The sequence below is a fragment of the Rhipicephalus microplus genome, chromosome 10 (genome assembly GCF_043290135.1).
Source record: "Rhipicephalus microplus isolate Deutch F79 chromosome 10, USDA_Rmic, whole genome shotgun sequence".
Classification (NCBI taxonomy): Eukaryota; Metazoa; Arthropoda; class Arachnida; order Ixodida; family Ixodidae; genus Rhipicephalus; species Rhipicephalus microplus.
The window spans coordinates 17,245,057-17,271,639 of record NC_134709.1 but is presented as its reverse complement, the minus strand read 5'-3'; the positions used below and the strand labels follow the sequence as shown (position 1 = coordinate 17,271,639).

Here is a 26,583-nt window from a genome sequence, read left to right as displayed (position 1 = left end):
ACGAGTAGGAGGTAGAATAAACATTCTAAAAGATGAGCAGTTTCTAATGGCCCAACAGAGGAGGCCACTGTTGGGCCACTAAAGCTGCTCGTTTTTACACGAGGGAAAAACTAAGGCAAACAAAAAAACAGGCAAGTGAGCAAACTGTGCACAAAAAATTTTGCAGCCCCTACCACTTCCTGCGAATGTTGAATGAGAAGACAGGAAACGTGGATATAATGAAAAACACATATGTACATCCTTTATTGTATATTTACAGAGGAGACTAGCAGCTGGATTTTCTTGGCTATGATCCGCATTAAATCACAAGAGACACACGCTGAAGTTTGAGGCAGACTTCCGGGGATTGCTTAAACGATGCAAGCGACAATTCAAAGTGCAGGGAACTACATCTCTAGTAGGCGCGCTGTGCCCTTCTGTTCATGTAGATCTGGTGCACAGATGCTGCCAGTGTCACTGAAAAAGACAGAAGATTGTCTAAAACACTGTCTGGAATTCCTCCTGACATTGCACTAGTGTTAAATATTCTGATTGATACAGAGCAGGAAATGCGAAGTCCCAAACGGGGGACATGAAGGTACAAAGGCCTAAAACAAGGAGACCGGAAAGAAGGGACATGAAGATACAAGACCCAGAAACGTAAGACTTGTTCTTTCTGGTGCAATCTTTGCCGAATTTCAAAAACCATGATAGTTAATGTTGCAATATCGTTACTCAAATATACATTCTTGTTTATTTTTTTTAACTGCTTGATGAATCGGTTAAATTTATTATGATCTCCAAGGGCCATAACTCCACAGCTATGTGCAAGAATAGGGGCAATAGAAGTAAGTAGCTTTATATACATTAAAAAGCTTTATGTTTAGTCTTTGGGGCTATTTTAATGTTAAGAAAGCTAGAAGGATTTGCCTCATTGCTGAAACATGAAACCAAGAAATGATGCATCATGTGCGAGTAAATGATATAGACATGCTGCCATATGATTCGATACAGTTACTGTTTCATACTGCACAAAACATGAGCCATTCACTGAAGGTGTTGCACATCTAAACCCACTTGCCACTGAATAAGCCGAATGACTAGACTTGTGCGAATATTTGAACGAATAGTTCAGTATTTGAATTTGCTTCAATTTTAAATTATCGAAAATTTCGAAGTATTCCCAAGGAATGAATAGGCGTACACTAGTCCGCATGTAACCACCTGCAACGGTGGTTTCACTGCAGTAAAGGGGTGCTAAGCCGTGAAAGCACGTATCCAGAAAAAATCTGCTCAGCCTCCCTTCAAATTTAAAAGGGCTCTGCGACATTTATTAAACATGGTCAGAAAATGCTGCTGATCAGTAGTTGAGGCTACCGCGAATACGCAAGGCAAATATTATAGCGCAGCACGCGACCTGCCATTCTCAATAAATATTCAGAGCTAAAAATTGCTCTCACTTCCCTGGACAAATTTTTGGACACTACAAGCTCAAAAATCCCGTGCCACAGCCCTTGGCTGAATTGAGATTGGGGCGCTCGGTCGTTACTGGGCGCAATCACACCGAAAGGCTGCGTATACGAAGAAAAAATAAAAGAGAGAAAAAGTGTTCGAGCTCACGAGATGTTTTTTTTTTTACTCATGCCGTCACTCCCTGCTTAGCTTCCAGCTCTTTAGTCGGGACGAGAAGAGAGAATGCAATTGCAGTGTGCGACAAACTTTTGGAACTCCGCTCGTACTAGACTGATTCTAAAAATATTGCGGTAGTAAATTTCTTAGGCAACAAACTTCGTTACTGGCTCCATGGCTACTCAAAAAAGTGGTGCCCCCTTCTAAAGAACATATTACTCTCAAATAAATTCATAATTTCAATAAGCCTAATTGCTTGCTATCACGGCTTATATGCTCCAAGTAAAATAAATTTTAAAATGTTACATATTTTACAAGTTATCACTCGCATCCCACTGAAACTCGTATCCTGCTACTACTCAAGATTGTTTAGACTTCCTCTGAATTAAGAAAAAAGAAGTGACATTTGCATAGAGCCCCTCATTCAACTAAAAATAATATTGTGCAGGTAAGTTAGGTCATAATAAATATTCCCATTCTTTTTATATGTCATACACACAGTGGCGTAACTAGATAGGACGGCGCCCAGGGCAAATATATTTCCGCGCCCCTCATTATGCCCGTGATAATGTTTGTTATTATTATTATTATTATTATTATTATTATTATATAATAATAATAATAATAATATTAATTATAATAATAATAATAATATTAATAATATTAATAATAATAATAATAATAATATTAAATATTATTATTATTATTATTATATTATTATTATTATTAGCGCTAATGTAGGCTTCCGCGATTGCCTACTGGCGCGCGGCGGGCCATTTCGGAGGCCAAGGGCCACCAGTTCTGATTTCGATGAGCTACGCCCGCGTTTTTGTATAGTATTTTTCTTTTTTTATTCAAACTTCCGGAAGTCCCTTACCCGTCATTGTTCTCTTCCAGTCCACACTGCAAAAATCTTGACGGCACGGGCGCTTCCCAGGCCCAAGTTTCTCGTACCTAAGCTTTCGCGCTATTTGTGCATCCCAAGGAATGCAGGGTGAGTACAAAACAAAGCAACCAGCTAGACACCGCGCCCTCGGGTCTGGTATGGGGGTTAAACTGGTCGGAGTGTTCTGCCGTTTCGCTCCGTTCGCTGTTCCATTGATGGAGGTCATCCTTGTGCGGCCGCATTCTTTCAGGGAAGTTCTTGGTTTCTCCAACGTACGAAGCGGGGCAGTCGGCACATGCTGTCGGGTACACTACGCTCTGCGCTTTTTTCGCAGGTGCGTGTTCTTTGGGCCAAAGGATGAACCTGCCCATGGCGGTGGATGGCATGTGGGAAACGTTGACCCCCGCCCTTCTATTGCTTTGCTGGCGCCCGCGATGCAGGGAATCAACAAACGTCGCCGTCGTGTCACGCTTTCTCCGTCTTTCCTCCAGAGAACTCTGCGAATAAACGCCTTTGTTTAGCCTTTGGTGCCGAGGTCACGGATTATATTCGCCCTTCCTTCCGCCGCTGCGTGGACGATTAGTCGTTGGACGATCGGCTATTTCGTTGGAGTTTTCTGTTCTTACTCAAAAAAGGTGCATTCGAACTTTTTTATTTTATTTTGTTTACGTACGTGGTTGGTTTCAGGGAAGCTTTCAGTAAGTGGTTTGGGAGGCTGGTGGGGTTCGCTGAAACTCATCTAACCCAGTGCTGCGGAGCACAAAACAAAGCTTAGCCGAGGGTCATGGGAAGGCACGGAGGTAGCGCAGCAAAATGAAAATAGAGGATCCTTTTCCCGATGCAAAAGCCATTGCGGCAACCCTTTCCTTCACCACCATCCCCACTTCCAGTCGTACATTACAACCTCGCCCCTCCCCCCTTCCAGGCGGTTTTACGGAAAAAAACATTGACAACCTTTCCAGGGGGCGCCAACCCGAGGACTCGGCTTGGCGCCCCCTCCCTAGTGGCGCCCGGGGCACTTGTACCCCCTTGCCCCCCCCTAGTTACGCCACTGCATACACACTATTTGAATTCGATTAGAAGTTATTCAACTAAAATCACTATTCACTTCGAACCGAAAATTCACTATTCCCACCAGCCTTTGAATGACGTGTTTCTGTGGTCAGTAGTCGCGAGGTATGACCCCTGCAAATAAATAGCACAGGCGACCATTGTATGTAATGGTCACTTTTACTGATTTTATGTAGCTCGCTCCGCCCAACTTGCAAGCACCAAGCGCCTCTTCATTCTCGGCTGCCTCGACTCGCTCATGTCCGCAGATGCTACTTCGGATTTCCCATGAATAAACGCTGTGATGACGCAAACCTCTCGCTACTCTCACTCCATTCTCTACCAATTAAGCAGAGACTGCATTATGTCGTGCAGAACGATGTAGCTTGTGCACGTGTTGTTTTCAAAGGTGTTATAGATGGTTTTCAAGTAGGAAAGGGACATAAACACATCCATGCTATACACAACGCCTTGTCACTAGCTAAAAAAATTGCTCCAAGCTGTAAAATGCTCAGGGAATTCTTCTGCCTCTCGGCAACTTGAGCTGTTTTTAAACTTGAATGACTTCTTCAAGCATGTGAATACATAAGCATTTGTTTGATCTGTAATGAGCAATGTAAATTATTCACTGCAGTCCACACTATTAAAAAAAAATGTGTACATGACTTCCACACATTTTTTATTATGAGAACGACCTTACTGCAGCGGTCGTGTTATACGTAAGTTATATTCACTTACAACAACAACAACAAAAAACTGAATGCACCGTGCGAGAGTTTTTTTTTTTGCTCCAAGTTTTTAGAGAAAGATACATTTTCATTTGCTGAGAGGTGTGTGGGTAGCAGAAATTACGATGTGTTTTGCAGATATTAACATATTTAGGCTTAACAACAATACTACAAAAACTTGATTCAATGACCAAGACTCAAAAATCATAGAACTGAATTGCACTTAGAGAACATAAAAATTGCTCCCAGAATGCTTAGTACATGCAAGTTTTTTCTCTCTGTGTCAAGTTCATGCTTTTTATTCTTCTAGAAAAATCTGCCTCCACTTAATAGAATAGCGAAAAATCGGCTGTACTGACAGGGTGCCGGCTTGCATGCAGGTTACCCCATTTATAGAAGGCATATCTTGCTATAAAGAAGGTGACGTATTTCAGCAAAGAACCTGATTTGTGCTCTGGAGCACGACAGCCACATGTTAGACATCCAAGCTTTTGACCATTTTAAGTGCAATGAGGGCAAACAACAGCCACCTGCCTGCGCTCCAGATGTTGGCAGGGCACCCACTAGCCGACATTTGTTAATTCTCATCGTAGCATTGGCATCTCTATTCGCTATGCGGAACTGCTGCCTACGAAGAATGCAAATAATGTGTGCAAGGCGAAAATTCTGTCAGATATGCAGAGGATGAAAATGCTTCTACCCTGCGACTAAAAAAACAACAAAAACAAAATAACAGTCTGACAATGCTAAGCAAAATTTATTGCACACTTAATCACAATAAGCAGCGCTGCTTAGTAACGCAATGAAGTAAGTCAAAAATACATAAATGCCACAGCTATGAATAAGAGTAAAATATTTACAGTCGGTGCTTTAAGGAGATCCTCATGACGACGAACTTACGTAGCCACAGACAAAAAAAAGGGTGGGGGGGAAGAGTTCAGCTGTCAAGGTATTGTTAGGTGCTGGTCACCAGGCATTATGCCACGTCTATTTGCAAAACGTAAGCTGGAAGCAACATACAGTGTACAGAATTCCTGCACAGGCGTTCGGCCTATGTAAATCTCTAAGATAGAGCATGACGGCAAGGAAGTTCAGCGATTGTGGAAAGCACAATGCAAAAACCCGCGAGGCTAGGCCCACTTTCGACAAGACGATTACGCCAAAAAACAAATATATGCTTGAACCGGGTACTCACCGACATACAAGCAAGCCGCAATCCAGCAGTTGTACGCCGCCTGAGTGTACCGCCGGTTGGCCTCGGTCAAGAACTCGTGCTTCTTCATGTGTTCCGCCTCGATTCCCAGGTCTTCCGCGAAGGCCACGCTGTGCGTGAATAAGAATATGCCCATAATGACCTGAAAGACACGAGAGAAGGGTCATTTAACGGCGCGATTTTTTATGGACAGCGCCGAGTCTCCTAGCAGTCATATGACTTGGTGCATCGGACGAGCAACCACCGCTCCGTTTCCGATGCCCGTTCCCGTTCTTCTAAACGGCGCAGAAATCACTCGAGACACGAAGTACTGAAACTCACCAGCATTATGATGCCCCACACGCTCAATATGGAGCAGCACATGGAAAACTTGGGCCCACAAATTCGAATCATAGCTTGTTTTGGCCTTGGCGCAGGGCGGACGTCTACTTTCAGATAGGCTTGCGAATTGGCTGGCGTCGAGAGTAGCAGTGAAACTATCGTTAGCCGCACCACAGCCTCCTGGATTTCTTTTGCCTGCCAGATTATCGGTGGTCACTTGGGAAGCGGCCGTCGTCGGAACCATGGTAGTGGCGCTACTTCAGTGGGTATGTTTTCAAATACATTTTTTTACGTTTTTGAGTTTACGTGCAACAAAAATAACGTAAAAAAATTAAACAAGTGTAACCGTAATTAGAATTAACCCTACGTAAGTGACGCCGCTATAGATGACAGGCGTTTTGCGCTCATTTAACAGGCAAGTCTTGCAATACAAGGCATAGCCTCCAAAACTAGCAAGCGCCAAAATTGCTAATCTCAAAGGTTGAGTACGAAAACCTTTATTCCTACGTAGGTAGCGCCGCTATAGATGACGGGTGTTTTGCGCTTATTTGGCAGGCAAAAAAAAAAAAGTCTAGGAGGCTGTGGCCGTTTTAGCGCCCTCTAGACAATGTAAAAAAATATGACTAGTTTTATTGTTAATTCTTGGTTACATAATGTAGTTCATCATAAACTGAAGCCTATAGATTGTTAATTGCTTGGTCAAGGTTGTTTATTAAGATCTTAAGTTGTAGTAGAAACAGTATGAAGCTCACATGCTGTTCACCAGACTCTGGCTGTCCACAACTGCTTTCTTACGTTTATTTTGGGCAACTAATTCATAACAATAGAATAAGTTCTAACTGATCAGTTCATATTAAAACCATATAAGCCATGTTTTGGTTCATCTGTCGCATTTTCACCTGTTTAAAGCAGACGCGCATTGCTTGACACGCGACCACTGCGTTTGAGAGTATCTCACCACTGCTGTGTGCTTTCAAGATGGTTGACAGTCTCGGTGAGTCGCCGTTTCTTCTTGCTGTTTTGCGCGTCAAAGAAACTGTCACCCGTCGTAACGATCCCGTCGTATCATCGATCGCGACCTTTGATGTCTCGTAAACGCGTTCACCCGTTCGCTGTCGAGTTCCCGCATTTCGTGAGTCAATGTGCAGCAGATGATCCGACGGTATGCGCGGTACGCCCACAATGTCGAGTTTGTCGGCGTGAGAGTTTATAAATAACTTATTTGTTGGTGCGCGAAAAAAAAGAACAACAACAAAACAGCTGTTTCGGCGATTGCAATTTCTCGGTATCTCGTTGTGTATTTATATGAACGTTGTTGCTCTAGAAATGCCCAAACGCATTTCTACGCCACGGAAGATGTTCGGTGCAGTTGTGAATGGAAACTGGTCGGCCCATCTAGCATGCTCGGAGAAGAGAAACTAACAAACAACAAAGCTAAGTAGAGTAACGCAGACTCTGTCGTCTCCTGCAAGAGCTCGCGTTGCCCAACAGTAGGATCGCGTCTGTCGTTGACACGACGCAGTAAGTTAGTAACGCGTTTTGTTTTACTGTATCGCAGCAGTAGTGTTCACCCCCCCTCCCTCCCCCCCCTCAAGTCTCGCTTATGACTCACTACGATTACTACGAAGAGTAGCGCTTGTGTCAACCCCGCTTTGTCTTATCGGAAGTCGCAAACGGGGGCAGTAGTCATGCCTCCGTTTCGTGCGTTATGACCTGCGAGCTACCGCAGTTGAGCGTTACGTTGTCTGTCACTTTGGTGTAAGCTATACGTAGTTGCTTCTAGTTCGGCCTCCTTTGGCCGGCGTGCTAATACATATCGCGTCGTGCGTTTCAAGGGCGCAGCTGATTGAATTTAATGGTCGAGCGGGCAAAACACGTAAAGGTTCCGAGCGAATCTCGTTCTTCAACTTTAGCGTAGCCGGTGAAGTGCGTCGCGCTTTTACTCAATATTGCGAAACCGTTCGTGGAAACCGCACGCTTTTTTTGCTATGGGTTCCTATGGTAAGTGGCCAGTTTTTGCTAAGGACGCAATGAATGAACAACGTGCAGAAATATTTTTACGGCTTAGTTTAAAGTTAAATCAATAGGTAAGCGCTTTGCAGTATAGTTGTAATCGTTCTGTGGCATGGGGGGCGTGATTTTTCATTGTTAATGTGCCTTGGTGGCTGGCCGCTGCTTGCAACCGCCGCGCAGTTTTTACTCACTAAACACCGTGTGGTTGTCAACTAGACAGCTGATGCAAGTGTGATTGATGTAGAAGCCTATTGCTTGCCAATGTACTTGTTGGAAACTTCGCCGTTCTGGACATAGGGGAACTAAAGTTGTCAATCTGAAATGGCATGTTATGTAGAAACTTTTGAGAAACCTGTTGTCAGTTAATTTTCTGATTTGAATTAACCAAGAATCGCATACAGTAATGATGTATAACATCATCAATCAGTTAGTGGTTAAAAGCTTCAGAAATTAGATTAACTTCACCGACAAAAATACACCACGGCTGCCATGCGCCTCCGTTCTTCAAAACAGTTCTTGAGAGATATCAGCGTTGAAGTTCGCCTCTGCCGTTTTGTTACAAAAATGAACAACATATCTGGTGGATGAGTATATTAGAAGTTGAGTTGTACAGGGGAAGTGTACCTCGGCATTCTTGCATTCTGATCAACCATAGCGTTAGGTTGCATAAAAGTGTTTTTGATGCATTTTGCCTGAATGTGAAGCATTTTACAATTATTACGCTGTGCGCATGCATTTCATATTGCTTGCAAATGATATCTTATGGTAGGCTGAAAAATGATTATGCTATTGTAATATGTACTGATAAGCGAGTTGTGATCTTTTGAAGAAGCAGCGCACAGGAGGATACAAAAACGCACACACAATGGAGGCAAACACAGCAGTTATGTTGGCGTCCTTTATGTGTGCGTGTTTTTGTATCCTCCTGTGCTCTGCTTCTTCAAAAGATATGTTATCTTGTTGTTTGTTTAACTCAGAGACAGCCGTCATTTGATTGTAGTCGCTATATGAATGTGTGTTTTAGGTTGAATAGATGCTAATCAAAGTTTCATGCAGATTTTATCTACTTAGCTGTGTGTGTCTACATCGGAGTGCTAGTATTCTCACCAGAACTAAAAAGATGGGCAGTAAGTTACAAATCTGCAGGAGAAAGTTTATTTGGAAACACTTGGGATATGTGAGGAATCATTGTTGTAGCTTTTATATTTCACTTAAAAAAGCTGTTCTCACTCTCTTAAACGTCTGCACATGTTTTGTGAAAGAGCACTGCAAAGCTTTATTTTGTTAGTACTTTTTACCGGGCTGGTTCGTATATTATAATGCTCTTTCCTTGTGATTCTACGTTCTTTTTGTGGTGTTTTAGGGTTTGCTCTTGCAAGTAGTCTGCAGAATCATGTGCGCAAAATGTAAGATTATGTTTCCCATGTTCTGTCGCGTCATGTGTGGCGTTATTTTGTGGTGTTTTAGGCATCTAAAATTTTTTCTCTATTTTGTTTGCTCTTGCAAGTATGCAGAATCATGTGCAGAATGTAAGATTATGTTTCCCGTGTTCTTTCGCATCATGTGTGGATGACTATCACAAAAGTGTGATGCACATTACGAAAATTGTTCCCATTCTATAGTCAACACCCGGGCGAATGCCAAACGGATCGCAAACATCGAAAACTGCTTTGGGAGCTCCGGCCAGGTATGACGCTTTCTTGCATCTTTGCTCTGTGCGTATTTCGCGGACTTATATTGCTTTGATTTCCCGGGGACATTTAACATAACTGAAGGTCAAGTTATCCAGAATTTCGAGCTAAGTCGCCCCGCCGCGGTGGTCTAGTGGCTAAGGTACTCGGCTGCTGACCCGCAGGTTGCGGGTTCGAATCCCGGCTGCGGCGGCTGCATTTCCGATGGAGGCGGAAATGTTGTAGGCCCGTGTGCTCAGATTTGGGTGTACGTTAAAGAACCCCAGGTGGTCGAAATTTTCGGAGCCCTCCACTACGGCGTCTATCATAATAATTGGTGGTTTTGGGACGTTAAACCCCACATATCAATCAATCGAGCTAAGTCGAGAGACAGAAGGCCCATAGAAGCTCACAGTGTATATTGAAACCATGAGTGAAGAGTCTTCGTTAGTCAAGCAGTAGCCAAGTCTTGAAGTACGGGCTGTCAACATGTGCGCTAGCATAAATATCAGGCTTACGTTTCCACTGATTACAGCTGATGCCTTGTGGATCTCGCCCTGTCGGATGTGTTTGCTAGCAATGCTTCAGGTTAGAGAATTAAAAAATTTAAACGGCTTTAAAATTTTGAAATGGAAGGCTGGATGATAATAAAGCACTTGTGATTGCTGGAAACTAAACTATGGTAAATATTCAGATGGTGGTTCAGATGTGTCCAATCTGGTGGACAACTTTTCGGACTCCTTGGTTTTGCAGTAGATGGCCTATACTTATAAATAAGCACATGCATTGCCATTGTGGGTTTGTTCTTAACAGTTACTCCTTTCCTTTCTTCAGCCGCTAGCTTCCCATGGCCGCGTGCTTGTTGGGGAGGGCGTCCTCACAAAGATGTGCCGGAAGAAACAGAAACCGAGGCAGTTTTTTCTCTTCAACGACATACTCGTCTACGGCAACATCTTGATCAACAAGAAGAAAGTGAGCGCTCCGTCTTTTTTCTCTCATAGCTGTTAGCGTGAGTGGGTGCAGGTTTCCACTCTGTGGCTATGGCCCAGTTTTACAGTGTTGTCTTTGCCTAATACGTGCTGTGCTAGCAGTAGGCATTTGCCAAAACACCACTGGCGGATCAAGGGATCCTGCTTTGAGTTAGGTATAAAGGTGTATGCGTGTGCATTGCAAATCTGGTGGCAGATTCATGATATCACATGATCTTGCTAGCGAATCGTACAGACCTGCGTGTGTAGACTTCGCCTGATTTGATTGGTGGACCTCATGTAGTCTACACTGCCATGGAGCAAGCGTCTCACGAGGAATGTCTGCGCAAACTGGACCGGTAACGTAAACGGCATTGCCGTGCTGAAGACGCAATGTTGTGATCTCGTGAAGTGAAGGCCAAGTGCCAGATAAGAGCTGGTGATTTCGAACTAAAAGCTCGCAAAGCTGAGGCAATGGCACAACAAAAGATTTGATAGACAGCTTGCAAAATTTGCGAAAACCCCTTGTTTCAGAAGGTACTCGTTCAGAGGTATGTGTGCAACTGCTCGATCACACAGTCTTGCTTGAACGGTGGACAAAAAGCGGTGCTCTGTGTTGGTTTTGTTTTGGTATGTCCCATGCTGGCAGAACCATTACAACTCCTGTAAAATTTAAAATGTGCATTTCTTCCGAACAGTACAACAAGCAGCACATTATACCATTGGAAGAGGTGAAGCTGGACAACCTAGGCGACGATGGGAGTAAGTGAAGAATTTATTACTGTTTACACACATATTAGTATATCAATTATGTTGCCTCCTCGCAAAGCAAGAATGCATGCCACTGATGCTCCATTGTAATTGTTAACATTGCAAGGCATTACGTTATTGTGCAGTCCATCAATATGAAAAACTGGTTATAATGGGGTGGCCAGGAAATCTTAATGATAAATGCGGTGGCGAAGTCATTGTGAAGGTCTGCAGGAGGTGCAGTGAATGAACAAAAGGCTGAGGGAGGAGAGTTAAAAGGACGAAAATACTCGGTTCTGTGTGGGCTTGCGGAGTTTGGAAGAAGGGCAGTGGCAGAGAAGCCTTTTTGGCGGCGGAATTCCGGTGGCACGCTCCGCATGGGACGTGTGATTGCGTCCACATCAAGTGCGCTTTGAGTTTCCTGATGAGAAAGCAAGATATTGTGTTTGCTGCCTCATCCAAAATTTTAGAAGCTTTACGGTGTTATGATGTGACCTTTGCCTTACCTGCCAGTGTGCAATTACCTTGGTGTAGTTTTGTTGCCGTTGATTTCCTAACCGTGAACCCAAACTTCATATTATGCATGCTGCCCTTGGGTCAGCGCTTGAACGAGATCTTCTATATGGTCGATCTTCACGCGGTTTTGCACAAACTTTTCGCAATGACATGTGAAAGCATAGGCTAGGCCTAATCAGCAATGGTTTGCTTTTCGGTAATGCTTTTATTTTGCTCAAGTTGTGGTTGGCAAGTGCTCTGGGCAGTCGCACCACACAAGTTCACGAGTTGCATTTATTGTGCGTTGTGTATTATCACAAAGCGGCTGACAACGTCGCAGAGGGTCTTGACCGTTCAGTGTCACAACATTTCAGCCGGGCTGAAGAATGGCTGGCTCATCAGGACCCCAACGAAGTCCTTCGCCGTGTATGCAGCAACCGCGACGGAGAAGACTGAGTGGATGGCGCACATCAACAAATGTGTTGAAGACACCATAAGGAAAAGTACGGAAACCTGCCCTTGCTGCTGCTTGAACCTTTTCATTAATGTGCTTTGTGTCTTTTACCTGTGAGGATTTTACCTGTGTTGCTGTGCCATCACACAGGGTTATTGCAATTAAAGAAAACTTTTGGAAAATCCTTGAAAAATTTGTAGAAGAATGGGGAAGCTTCGCTCTGGCCTCTTTTAATCAGATAAATTGTTGCCTGCAGTCATTATGGTGAACCTACATAGCAGAATTAAGAGGAAGCAGTTCAAAACTTACCTCATGCAGTCTGCAAGTAATACTTTTTTTTTCTTATTTTGCAAGTGTGAACTTAGCCATTTGAATGACACTCACACCTCATAATAAGAAACTAGCATATGCCCCCAAAATGCTTTGTTATAACCGATGATTTGTTATATCCGAATTCGTTATATTGAAGTTAGAGTGTATTATGAAACATATGTTTCAGCTTAGCTTCATGGTGGTTCACAGATAATTTGTAGTTGCCACTGAAAATTTTTGGCTTGCTGTACAACTTGACTAGCTGTAAACCATCACGTTTTCTTTGCACCTGAACCTGCTAGTATCATGAACAGGGAGAAAATTTTGTTACAACCAGAGGGTATTAAGCTTTATAAGGAGCAACTTGAGTAACGCAAATTTAGTGCTCTGCTGATGTTGCCAACACTCGTATGCTTACTATAGCACAACTGACATAGTACATCGCTGCATGTGTGTATTATCTTGTATATTTAGTATGCAATTGCTCACAGTGAACTGTTTCAGCATTGCAAAGAGACCTTTATTTTCTCGGTAGTCATTAATTGACCACAGAAAAAAATGCGCTTCTCATGGGACATGTATACTTGACGGCAGAAGATGGAAATAAATGGTAAACACCAGCTGCAATGATCAAATTCCGGACTGCACGAAAAGCCTCGTTCCTGATAGCGTTGACGCGAAAGAGCTGCGGTAATGAGACGGGAAGTAGACAGGAAATAGGATGACTCGATGCATCACAGAAAGCTGCCAAACTAACGTGAAATCCCAAGCAAGTGCCCCGTTCCTTCTTCCTGAAATATTGAATATGAGGCCTCTTATTCCCTCTCACCGTTTTGTATTCACAGTTTTTATTCGCCCAACAACGTTGAATAAAAACCCGTCTTGAATTTTGATCCATGACCGAGCAAGCCCTTCCACTCCCTCACCCAAATCTTGTACAATTATGCTTCACCATAAAAGAGGGAAAGGGAGAGGGGGCTGCTTGGGATTTTACGATGGCACTTTTCTGTGGGGAAACTGGAAAACGGCGCTACCACACCACTTTCTGGAAGAAACTCGGAAGAACTGCGTGGCCTAGAACGTGTGGATTAGAAGCTGAAATGTCTCAAGATGTGGAAGGACGTTAAAAGGGTGCTTGTCCTCATCAGCGTTCTTCTGTTCTGTTTTGTGCGTGGACAGCTGGGAAGTACCCTACCAAGGAGCACGCTGCCGTGTGGGTTCCCGACGCGGAGGCTGGTTACTGTATGCACTGTCGAAAGACCCAGTTCACCATGCTCAACCGTAGGGTACGTTCCGACTCTTTTGTGAACCGTCTTCTTCTCCTTCAGTACTCGCCACTTTACAAGTTGGTGGCTGGATTGATTGTTCTGCTGTGGGTGTCTTGTTTACTAGACAAAACAGGTTATGGTATCAAGAAAAATAGCGCCGAGCTCACTGATATGTGTCCTCTGCATTGTGATGGCATTTGTGCTGTCAGCTGTTTTCCTATGTTTTTTTCTGCTGTCAATGTTAGGAATAGATTGCACATAAGAGCTGAACGATAAAAATATGTACATGTGCTTTTTCATTTCATTTCATTTATTCATTTATTGCACCCTTAAAGGCCCGAGGGCATTACATAAGGGGGGGCAAAAAATACGCTGTGAATGTGTATAATTCAAGTTGAACAAATTATTATAAACAGTACAGTTCTAATATGGTAGTTTGGTCAAAAATGACAACAAAAATGAATCAAATAACACACAAAAGAAACGCTTTGGCTGGGAATTAGAGTACAAATAACTAAACACAAGCAAATTATACATACAGTACATTGGTAGAATATATTTACAGCCACGGGTTAATGGGTGGAATCAAAGTAGGATTCCAATTTTGCGCGGAATGATGTGCGGTCAGGTGTGGCAACAATGGTATCGGGAAGGTGATTCCAAAGTGTTATTGCTTGGGGGAAAAAGGAGTCGTTCATTGTGGATGTACGGCCGTTGATTCGTGCAATGGGGTTTGAATGGTTAATGCGGGAAGAAGTTCTGTTTGGGGGCTGTAAAAGTTCGTGTCTTGATTGGGGTCGGAAAAAGAAACTGTGGAGGAGGCATAGGCGCGAGATGAGGCGGCGCGACGCGAGTGATGGCAGTTCAATTGATTGTTTTAGGGTTGATTGTTTTAGGGCGGTGACGCTGATTTCTCTGGAGTACTGTGAGGTTATAAAGCGGGCAGCGCGGTTTTGAACTGCTTCTAGTTCGCTAACGAGGTATGCCTGGGATGGATTCCAAATGGACGATGCGTATTCGAGCTTTGGCCGTACGTATGTTAAGTATGCTAGTTTTTTAACGTCAGGAGATGCTGATTTGAGGTTATGGCGCAGAAAACCAAGCGTACGCAGAGCGTCTGAGCAGATGGACTGTACGTGCGGTGCAAATGAAAGAGATGGGTACATGTGCACTCCGAGATACTTGTATGACGAAGCCGAATCGAGAGGAAGCGAATTGATAAAGTATGTATGATGAACAGTGGTGCGTTTACGGGAAAATGACATCGATTTGCATTTGGTTAGATTTAACGGCATTGATGAGTCTTGGCACCATAGCGCAACTGTGTCGAGGTCTTGCTGTAGTTTAGTACTGTTTTCAAAGTTGTGAATGGGGGAGTATATGACACAGTCATCCGCAAATAGTCGAAGTTTTGTTTGAATGTTTGTTGGCAGGTCGTTTATGAATATTAAAAATAGAAAAGGTGATAAGCCCGCACCCTGAGGGACGCCTGATGATACGTGAGTTTTAGAGGAGTTGTGATTATTGGCAGAGGTGAATTGTTTACGGTTGGAGAGGAAGTGTTTAACCCAGGAGACAATATTCTGTGCAATGCCAAGGGAATTAATTTTGCTAAGTAATAAGTTGTGTGGTACGCGATCAAAAGCTTTGGAAAAGTCTAGGAATATGGCATCAATCTGCAGGTTATCATCCATGCTTTTTAGTAGGTCGTGGGTAAACTCGGCTAATTAGGTCTCGCATGAGAAGTGCTTTCGGAAACCGTGCTGGTGATTATAGAAGAAATTTATTGATTCAAGGTGAGTCACGATGTGAGAAGATATAATGTGTTCTAGTAATTTAGAGGGAATGCTTGTCAGGGAAATAGGGCGGTAGTTTGCTGGATTCGTTCGCTCTCCTGTTTTGAAGACGGCTACTATTCGGCCTATCTTCCAATCGTCTGGAATTTCGCTTGTTTCAAGGGACTGCATGAAGATGAGGCAAAGAATCTGACTAACCACTGTGACGGTGTTAACTAAAAGTTTGGGGGTTATTTGGTCAGGACCTGGCGCTGAAGATATCTTAAGACCGGTGATTAGTTTAACGATTCCTTCGGGGTTAAATGCTATTTCGGGGGATACAGCGCCGGGGGAACGCGTAGGTATTCGTGTTGACTGTGTAATGTTAGGGGTAGAAAATACTGATGAAAAGTAATCATTTAAAGTGGAGGCAACGTGTTTTGCGTCTATTGGTTCCCCGTCTGGGTCTAGAAGATCTATGTTGGTACTTTGATTTTTTTGAGAGAGCATGCGCCAGAATTTAGTGGGATTTGAGCGGAGGATAGATAATAGGTCACATGAAAAATATTTATCTTTGGCTTTTTGTAGTTCCGTAAGATACTTTTTGGCGCACAGGTGATATTTTTCCCATGTTAAAGGGGAATCGCATTGACTGGCGGTCCTATAAAGACGTTTCTTTTTATTTAAAAGACTTTTCAGTTGTTTGTTGAACCAATGATTTGTGGAATCTGATTTTACGCGAATGGTTGGAATATACTGTTTTTCTAAGTTAAGTATCGTGTTTTTGAATATCTGCCAGTTGGCGTTTACTGAGCGGGTTTGATATGATCCGCGAAAAATGTCAAGAAAAGAACCAAGTTTGTCGTTGATAGCATCATAATTTCCTCGTTTGTAATCAGTTATGAATTTTTCAATCGGCGACCTTCTGATCAGAGGTAGAGATATGCAGTTGTGGATAAGGTTATGGTCGCTAAACCCGGGGAGTACTATTGTGCGCTTTATGTCATCCGGGCTTGATGTTAGAAGAAGATCTAAAGTATTATCACCTCTTGTGGGGTATGTTATAGCTTGGTGTAGGTTAAAATCTAGCGTCAGATCAAGGAATTGCTTTGATTCGTTGGACGGGGATGCACTAGGGGCTGAGAGTAAAGGCCAGTTTATTTGAGGGAAATTAAAATCACCGAAAAGAAAAATAGGGGCATCCGAGAACTTGTCTTTAATCCGGGTGAGTGAGTTTGAAAGGAGGATGGAAAAGCCAGGTTCAGAATCAAGCGGCCGGTAACAGATGCCAAAAATCGCCTTTTGGGCAACGTTTGACACTCGCACCCAGGTTAGTTCTAATGTGTCGTCATGAGTGATAAGAGAAGATGTTAGATTGTCTTTAATAGCTATGAGCACGCCTCCATCCCGGCGATTAGTGCGATCATGGCGATATAAAGTGTAGTTCATGTTAGACGGGAAGATTTCGTTGTCGAGTATGCCTTCGTGTAACCATGTTTCTGCTAGCATGACAATGTCGGCTTCTACATCTTGGATAAAACTGTGTAGTCTGTCTCGTTTAGGCAGTATGATTCGTATATTAGTGAAGGCAACATTTAGATTTAGCGTTGATGATCGGCTTGGTCGAGGGTTAGAGGTACAGTAGACAGAGGGGCGTCATTCGGTGGCTTTGCTACTCATACCTAATGACTCACCAGCTATAGCACGCACAGTCTGTTTTTTGCCGATTTCTACAATTTCGTCGGAAGTCTGGTCATAGATGTAGCACTTTTTGTCCTCGTGAAGTCTGTCGAGACTCAGTTTAAATGCGCATTTTTGGGGGCGGATGAACTGCAACAGCTTTGACCGCGCAATGCGGGTGGCAGCTGCGAAGTCCTCCCTAATGGCGAAGTCTGTGCCTTTAAGCATGCGACCACAGTTCAGAATGCGCTCCTTCGTTTTGTAGTGGGCTAGTTTTACAATGATGGGTCGAGTTTTGTTTTCTGAAAAGGTCCCGATTCGGTGTGCGCGTTCCATCGCACCCGGTTCCAGAATAAGTTTAAGCTTGTCGGCACAAAACGTGGATATCTTTTGCTCCGACTCTTCCCATGTTTCCTTTAGGTTGTCTTTTATGCCAAGAAAGAGAAGGTTGTTCCGTCGTAGGCGGTTGCTGGCGTCAATAGTTGCGGCTTTGAGCACAGAAATTTCGTGGCTTATCTGGGATGAATCGTTGTTATCGCTAGGGTTGCTGGTTTGGGGCTTTAGTTTTTCTAGGATTTCGAGTCGGTTGCTAATTGAGGAAATTTGTTTTTCCTGGGTTGCTTGGGCAGTTTTAAGGCCGTCTATCTCTAATCGAATCGTTTCCAGATTGTCCTCGACGCGTTTGATAGAATCCAAGATTGCGGCTATATCACTGCTTTTTGTTGGGCCGGGATTCAGTTCCACGTCGCCAGAAAGCAGCAGTATTAATTGAGAACATAAACCAAAAGCAATCGCGTCAACGCACAAGTCCAATATACTGCGCAATTTAAAGTCGTTGGGGCACGACACAGCAATAAGGAAGCGACTACTGCTTCTACACGATTTACAATTGTTTAGATAACTAACCTGCAAAGTCAGAAGCGGGTTGAGCATGGTGTGGCTTGCGGTGTCGTGCCCCAAACTGACGGCATCGGCAGAGTGGTTTTGTAGCGGTGACACCGGCCATGTGACCGGTGATGTCATCGATGGGCTTGGTTGCCAGCTGTAGGGGGGCCACTGGGCTGGTTTTGGCGGAGCAGCAGGATCCGGAGCGTCAAGGGGCGGGCCAGTTTCCCAGGCTAAGTTCCTGGGCGCAGGGGGGTAGGTTGATCCGAGCTTGTCTTGAAGGGATGGGCACACACCGGTGGCGATGAAGCACACCAGCATCTGCAAAGTCAGAAGCGGGTTGAGCATGGTGTGGCTTGCGGTGTCGTGCCCCAAACTGACGGCATCGGCAGAGTGGTTTTGTAGCGGTGACACCGGCCATGTGACCGGTGATGTCATCGATGGGCTTGGTTGCCAGCTGTAGGGGGGCCACTGGGCTGGTTTTGGCGGAGCAGCAGGATCCGGAGCGTCAAGGGGCGGGCCAGTTTCCCAGGCTAAGTTCCTGGGCGCAGGGGGGTAGGTTGATCCGAGCTTGTCTTGAAGGGATGGGCACACACCGGTGGCGATGAAGCACACCAGCATCTGCAAAGTCAGAAGCGGGTTGAGCATGGTGTGGCAGAGAACCGAAATGGGAGACATTATTAAAAGGTTGTAAAAAGAAATGTAATGGAATCAAGTGACATAAATCGGGGGTTATAGCTTTTTCTCCTGTGTATTTGGCAGCAAGCACTGCACAATTATCTGCTTTACTACTTAAATGCATTGCTGTAATGTTTAGGGCAGTATGTCATTGCTAGAAAACAAATGTAAAAGTCCTTGAAGACACTGAATTATGTGCATGGCAGCCATTGCATAGGGCCATGTTAGTGGTGCCCATAAAGACATTGACAGCTACATGGCATTCAATGGCAATGACAGTTAGGTGGATCCACGAACCCATTATGGGACATTACGTGGAAGCATAGTCGCATCCACACTTTGCCGCTTGACTTAGCACTCCATTGTACTACTAGGTCTACCTCTGCTTCGTCGCACGCTTCATCTGCCTTTGTCGTACCTGTTTCAGCACCACTGTCGCAAGTGTGGTACCGTGGTCTGCGGCCCGTGCTCTAACCGCAAGTTCCTGCTGCCAGCACAGTCCAGCAAGCCCTTGCGGGTGTGCCTCACGTGCTACGACGCTTTGTCTAGGGCATCCATCCTGGAGTCGACCACGGGCGGCATGGCGAGAGGTGAGTGGGTGCTTTTTATAAAGATGCATTCTCTACCCCGTGCCATTGTTGTTTTAGTAGTAGTAGTAGTAGTAGTAGTAGTAGTAGTAGTAGTAGTAGTAGTAGTAGTAGTAGTAGTAGTAGGCATGTTGCAGCTGATGTGGTATGAGGGGTGAGAGTGAGGCATGAGAGAAAAGGGAAAAAGACTGCCCCTCGACAGCAGTGGCAAGAGAGGCTCGTTTAGAAGGGGTGAAGCTGAGGAGCATCGTACGCTCACTTGGGTGGGGAGGGAGCGTACGACGATGCTTGAACAAACTTTCTTGGTGAGGCAGGGTCGGGAAACCGGGCATGTCTGGAATTTCGGATGTCCGGGAAATCAGACGCAGACCGTATCAATGGTCTAAGCAGGTCATACCATACTACACGTAAGAATAATAGGTATTTACTTACTTACGTTGGGCACTGCATCGTTTTTTGTTGGAACTCAATGTACAAGTGAAATTCAAAGTCACATACACTCAAACCTCAGTATAACGGGTTTGGATATAATGAAAATCGGATTTAACGAAGTAAATGAAAAATAGTCTCGCAATACATTTTGTGTTAAGAATAAACCATTATAACGATTTTTCAGATATAACGAACTTATTTTCATGTAAGATGCAAGTTTTTTATAATGAGGTTCGAGTGTATAGCACAAAAAAAAAAAGGAATTGAAAAGAAAAGTCACTTCCTACAAAAATCAATTTCACAGGCTTCCGAAGCATAGTTTCTTCCTGGCGTCAGATACAAATAGTGAAAAATGTTTTTGCGCTTAACATTAGAAAATGAAGATTTGGATTGGTGCTGTGGGTGATTGAAAGTTCAGCACTGGCCTTCAAACTATCGAATTATTTCCCATCTTTCACAGTAGTCTAGAAGTGCTTTGTCATGTGAATATTTGCTCTATTTCGTTCGTGGGCCACCAGCTTGGCCTCTGACGGGAATGGCAACACTGTTTGTTTTGTTCTACAGGTTCAATCGCCTCGGTTCATTCTTGCTTGTCTGTGTGATTTTCGACCGACTTTTCAAGCAAAGGTTGTTATAACTCAGATTTTGCATGTATTCGGTAGTGTTTGTGTGCATTTGATATTTTCGGGGTCTGTGAAAGAAGGATAAAGTGCTGTGCCTACGAATCACGGTGTTTGGCTTTCCGCTCAAGAGGTTTCTTCCCTGAACATTGCAGTTCAACAAAAGGTGGACAAGCCGGTTACTGGGGCAGACTCTTCCGGGGACGACGACTCCGACTACGACGACGACGACAACCGGCAGTCGACAGACAATGGGCTGTCCAAGGACATGGATGGCCTCACTTTCGACGAGAAGGTGCCTTTGCGATCCCAGTCTTCCGTTTTCTTTCTTTTAGTTTAGGAGCATCTGATTTCGAATTTATTTACTTATTCACTCGTTTAGACACACAGCAAGTTCAACTATAGAGTTAGATACATTAATACCGACACTAGCAAAACACTGTAATTTTAAAGAAGATCCAGTCTTTTGTGCATTGATTGTGGAAATGGCTAATATAAAGGATGCCATGTGTAGCGAGAGTGTGGTTGCTGGCGGTAAGTATACTTAGTCAGAGCAGGCTAATAAGGCGGTAATGGGGGCTAGTCTGTACGTCTTCATGCTTCTTATGCGCTGCAGGGTAGGGAAAAAATAAAACAGCGACAACACAGAGTGATGCACAGTTTTTTTTGGTCTCTGTTTTGTTTTAGTTACTCTGCAGCGCATCACAAGCATGCAGATGTAGTGAGAGCAGCTATCACTTTAGGAAGGTTATTCCGCAGTGTTATTACGCTTGTGGCAAACTATATGTTTAAACTGAATGCACATGTTTTGCCAAAGATACTCGTCAAGCTGCGACAATTTTGCAAGTGTGTCGACGTGTGATCCGGCGTGTGCAATTGGAAAGGGCACGGCTCTTTGTAGAGGATGTACATACGAGCAAATCTTTAGCTGTCGTTCATCATTCATCAGTGGCATTTCTTCCTGTGTATTTTTGTCATACAACTGGATTAAGTAAGATTAAAAAAAAAAGAAGGCGAGGACTAGTGTATGCCCATAAAGCACATCTCCACGAAGCAATTTTTTGTAACTTTGTTGCACGATGTGGCGCTGAGAGACAAAAAAGTGGCCGTTGCTTAGCAGGATTTGACTTTCGATAGAAGCGAGTGGTAACCTGTGGAATATGTTACATTTTAATATTTCATATACTTAGAGCATATAAGCTGGTATAACAAGCTTCTAAATTTTAAAAAATGGTGAATCGATGTGAGAGCAATATATTAATTTAGCCTTAAACTGAGACTTCGTGGCAGTGCAAATTTTTGCCTGGATAGCTGTCTTCACGGCCTAACATTCCGTTATTGCAGTAATGTTGCTTTTACAATGGGTTACATGCATAATAATATATGTCTGAAGGAGGTGCTTTCACTGCTTTGCATTGTTTCACTGTAGTGAAAACACGTTTAGAGAGATGACATGCGGTTTAATATTATATTCGTCCGTTTCGAATGCTTGGACATTTTTCGCAATAAATTCCAATCGTAGTGAATTCGAATGCCATAATATTGTAATATTTGAATATTCAAACTAGCCTATGTATTTTGACATTGAAGTTGATTTTGGCACTGGGCACCTACTGACATTGACATTGCGACATCAAGCTGCAGTGTCAATCTTGGCGATTCACACACTAGTGTGGACAGCTGTGGTGATGTGTGGTACCAAAATATTCAAGATGGCCTCCCGTGCGTCACAAGCAGAGCTACGCTGTAGTTAGATCGTAGAAACGTCGCGACATCTTGTGTGAGCGCTTGACTAGAAGTTCGTACCATGTTGTGCGGTCAGCATACAGTAGAAACTGAATCCATCTCTTAAGAACACACTGTAGTAGCTTAGGGATGCATTTATGCTTACTGGTACATTTTCTATGCTCAAGAGGGCTTGGATTTTCGTTTGACATGAGAGAAACAGAAAGTCTTCGCCTCGGTATCACTTAAGGCCCTAAGAAGTGCAGGTCGCTTGCTCGTTCAAGGGTGAACTTCAATGTACGCTTCTTTTCCTCGCAGCCCACGTTCTACGGAGACATGATGGAAGCGAAGAGCCCCGAAGTGGAACTCGCCGAAGAAGCCAAAGCAGTGCCAGCGTCACCCGAGCCGAAAGAGTCGAACAGCTTGCAAGACGCGTCGCCCACGTACGAGAACGCGAAAAGGGAAGCCCCCGCGGTTGATTCTATGGCAGGGGGAGAGCCCCACCCCGACGGACACTGAGGGCACCAGTTTACTCTTCGAATGCCGCAGTCCCGCACGCTCTAGGCTTATTTCTTGCCCAAGAAGGTGCTTTCTCCACTGTTCGGGTCACTCGTGCACTTGTTGCCGTGGTGCTGGTTTCGCGTGTTTGTGCGGCTGCCTTTATTCGATATGGGTCGTCCAGGGTTTGGAATTTTTTTTGTTTGTCCCCCCGAGATATCTGCGAAGTCGCACGGTAAAACTGTCCCATTTTACGAAAGCGTAGTGTTGCTCCCACGCAACGCAATGCTCATTTTTAAGGCTGCATTTTTTGCAGTCTAGATAGGGAGTGCATGTAGCACACGAGATGCTGAGCCATTGATCTACATCCGGGATTCCTAGCTTTTTCAGGTGCTTCTGGTTTGATTCACAATGAGGTGCATCTGTCTTATGGTTTTGAGTAATATGAAAGCAGTGCATCTGCAGATATTGCTGCATGTTATTATTTGCACAGCATAAAACGCAACAAGGACCCTTTCATGTGTGCTGTTACTTGGAGAGTGCCTTGTTGTGTTGCTATAAATGCCGCGGTAAACATTGTGGTCCGAGTGTGCGGGTGAGCATTATGAAAGGATGTGCACTATCCATAAATTGATGCATTTCATTCTGTTTCACTTACGTCTTATACCTTCAAGATATGCTGCATGAACTGAGGGCCCAGCCTGGTTTGAAGCTCTTCATACTTTGTTGCATTCTTCAGATGTCCATAAGATGGGACCACTTTGCTGTGTGACCTTACACAATAGTTGCACGTGGTACACGAATCGGCGGCGGTGAAAGCTTGTTCTAAAGACCATTGGAAGCCAAATGGCGAGGAATCGGCATGGCATGGTGCAATAGAGGTAGTATGACGCTGCCTGTTCCTAGCAGGACTAAAGCAGTATTAGCATCCTTTAGCATGGCAAGAATCTATGTACTGGAAGACACATTTGAGACTGGTAATGTCCTCCAATTTTGAAATCATTATACAATACAATAACGCACCAATGCTTGGGACAGTTTTTTTTTTCACACAAGAAAAGTGTGGAAATATCTTGGCAATGATTATCTTGTCGCATCTAAACTGCAATTAGAGCTCCGAGCTAATATTTTGTAGCATTGCTTTTTCTTGCTTTTGGTTCCTCTTCAGTGGTCAGAGAGATGATCTTCTCGCGTTACAGACAGGATCTGGCAATTGCGAGCAATGAACAATGATGCTAGCTTGCAATCGTGTTGAACAAAATGCTGCCCTCTACCCACTGTCAGCATGGCATCACAGGATGTAGCTGCTTGTTCTAATTTTCGCATCCAAGTCTTCCACTATTTCGATACAGGCTCTACCTTGGCGAATGAAAACTCCCTTGTCATAGTGCTCGTTTACTTGCAAAGGCTATGTGAAGCTTGTTCGACAGCCGACGGTGTGTGTAACGTACTGAATACGAGATGGACAGCGTGCTGTCGTGTTGGGCACAACTACGCACCGGAGCTAGTTTGTTGCCAACCACAGTACTAAGTGCCTGCTTTCGGAGCAGAACTTCATGAGGACATGACGAGGCCTATGGGGACTTTGCTGGCCGCCCACTGTTAAACAGGTTGCATGTGTGAAGAGATTTTTTCACGCTTTCGATGCGTCTTTAGCAACGTGCTTTCTGGCTGAAACATTAAAAAGTGCAGCTATGACTAAGTTGCAAATTGAATATCCACTTCTGTCATCAGAGTAAGATTGTTTTCTTGTTTTGTTCCTGAATGCATATGTGTTCCTTTGTAAAATTATGCTTTCTGTTAATGTGCAGATGCAACGCTCGTTTCGCTTTACAGGGCCACATATAAAAAAATTTCAGGCCTAAAGGGGCGTCTTTGCAAGGCTGGCGCTTGCTTATGTTCAGTCAGGCTTGGACATCATGGGGATGTCTAGGCCGTGAAAGCTTCTAGTACTAAAAACTGCATCGTGTGGAGTGAAGGCCTCGGAGAGGTCAGTCGCACGGGTTTGTGCTTTCGCTTATCTTCCAGGCCAACTTTTTCGTATAAAGGAGATTTGCCATATGTTTGTTTTCCTGTTAGATATTAACTTATAGGAGTTTTTGTTCTTGCGCTTTTAGTTGTGCTGTGCTGCTACACGAACAACTGCTTTGGACTTTGTTTACTTTGTGAAGCTAGTAGTGTACGGATCTGCCTGGAGAATTGAAATCGAGAAATGCAGTGTTTCTTGCCAACCTTTCTTTCTTCAAGCATACTGGGAGTGAGTTGCCTTTAGTACATTTAGAATTAGAATTTCTGTGGTTGGGCTCTTCACTCCGTTGCATGTAGAATGCAGACAGTTACGTCAACTTTTTATTGTGCTTCATGACAGTCACTTCCTGATACTAATGCAAATTTTGGCTAGGGTCAGCTATGTACTGTCAAGTCAGACAATCAAGATGCAACATTCTGTGGATGCTTTCGTGGAAGTTGATTCATGAAAGTGATTATACGGGACCGATGCCGAGGTGTTTAAATTTTACGATGTGCGCGATCAATATGTAGCAGCAGATGATCATAATCTGTGAAGTTATTTGTTCCCTTTTACTAGCTTTCATTTTCTTTGTCGCATAGCCTCTACTGCCTTCCTAAATTACGAATGCAGGCTCAGAATCTTTCCTGCTCTCCATTATAAAAATTAAAAACTGGAAGAAAGAGTTTTGTGTATTTTGAAATATAGTGTGCTGTCTTGGTGCTTGTCATGCTGTTAATGCTTGCCTGTAGTTTTACTTTTCAATGCTTTGTTATAATTTAGTGGAGGCATTCAAATCATGTTTTATCAGTTTCGTGCAAAAACGTGCTACCTTCTTAATGTATTAGGTTTTTTTTTACTATATATTTGCTAAATGATGCTAACAAGAACAAGTTTTTCTGTTCCTTTTTATCAAGCTTTGATTTGACTAAAATATGATAATGTGACACTGCACTAAAGAATGTGTCAGAAAAAAAATTTTTAGGCAAGGAAAGATGATCGAAAATTTTTTTGGAATTATGCAATCCGAACATGTTTAACCTAGAAGTAGAGCTAATATTTGATAAGCAGTAATAGTGTGCCCTGATTCATTACAACATCACTAGACATCGTCACAACTTGTGTATCATTTGCGACGCATACGGTATCTTAGGCAAGCATTCTGAACTGGTAGCTTTAGGGGATACCTCAGCTTGATGTATATACTTCAATGGGCTTTACGGTATTCTCTGTGCCGGCTTGACCAGTTAGTTATCCACTATGATAACCAGAAGAGGTGACCCACCAAGAATGTGGCTTTGCTAGTACATTACGCTAAATCTATTATGTGAAAACCCAACTTCAAGGCGGGTAAACATAGTAGGACCCTCGTAGAGTTTTTCTCCAAGTGCCTTTTGCTGGGAGGGAATGGACACTTGTAATATGCTTGCTGGTAGGAAGATATTAACACAGGTTTTTGATAGCACAGCACTTTTGTATGTATGTGTTTGAGTGAATGTGGTGTAAATAGCAACAGAAAATTTTTTACTAGTGTGACCACAGGGAAGATCATCGTTTTGTGGGTCAACTTTTTTTTTCTCCAACCACATAACTGTTGATCTAATAAAATCGTAAATGGGTCTTACAAAGGTATCCGAGTCGTTATTGCATGCAATTCGCACACCTATGGCAGACTTCGTGCAAAATCGCAGCTGCTCTTGCTTGAGTTAATAAAGACAGTTTGGTTTTAAATATGATGTACTCAAAGATCTAGCACAGTTCAAAGTTTACGTTCAGATCTAATGTGCGTTTGTGACGGCTGAAAAAAATAATTGTGCAAATAATTTACATGTGCAACAGCAAGGTTTTTGACACTAGAGTGCTGCAGTGTTCGTTTTACAGCGAAAGATATTATTTACATCGGCCGTTTTTGTGACACAGTTGTCCACCACCAGCGTCTAGATATGCTATTGCACAAAA

At 43.6% G+C, this 26,583-nt stretch overlaps 2 protein-coding genes across 5 annotated transcripts; one reads left to right on the top strand and one right to left on the bottom strand.

The window, feature by feature from the left end:
• Window positions 1-214: 214 nt before the first annotated feature.
• On the bottom strand, window positions 215-5,965 carry LOC119181472 (ribonuclease kappa). Its single transcript, XM_037432726.2, has 3 exons — window positions 5,807-5,965; window positions 5,468-5,627; window positions 215-456 (listed from the first exon to the last, which is right to left on the bottom strand). Exons 1-3 carry the CDS (start codon window positions 5,876-5,878, stop codon window positions 395-397), a joined length of 294 nt encoding a protein of 97 aa, XP_037288623.1. The 5' UTR covers window positions 5,879-5,965; the 3' UTR covers window positions 215-394.
• A 564-nt stretch (window positions 5,966-6,529) lies between these two features.
• Window positions 6,530-26,252, top strand: rush (pleckstrin homology and FYVE domain containing family member rush hour). 4 transcript variants are annotated; one of them, XM_037432539.2, is made up of 9 exons: window positions 6,530-6,800; window positions 9,442-9,506; window positions 10,324-10,461; window positions 11,156-11,219; window positions 12,077-12,205; window positions 13,648-13,754; window positions 19,182-19,344; window positions 20,549-20,688; window positions 22,437-26,252. In XM_037432539.2, exons 1-9 carry the CDS (start codon window positions 6,785-6,787, stop codon window positions 22,635-22,637), a joined length of 1,023 nt encoding a protein of 340 aa, XP_037288436.2. In that variant the 5' UTR covers window positions 6,530-6,784; the 3' UTR covers window positions 22,638-26,252. The 4 variants fall into 4 exon arrangements, with proteins under 4 accessions (XP_037288436.2, XP_037288439.2, XP_037288438.2 ...); XM_037432542.2 differs by lacking the exon at window positions 6,530-6,800 and adding an exon at window positions 7,052-7,327; XM_037432541.2 differs by lacking the exon at window positions 6,530-6,800 and adding an exon at window positions 7,614-7,807.
• Window positions 26,253-26,583: the final 331 nt, after the last annotated feature.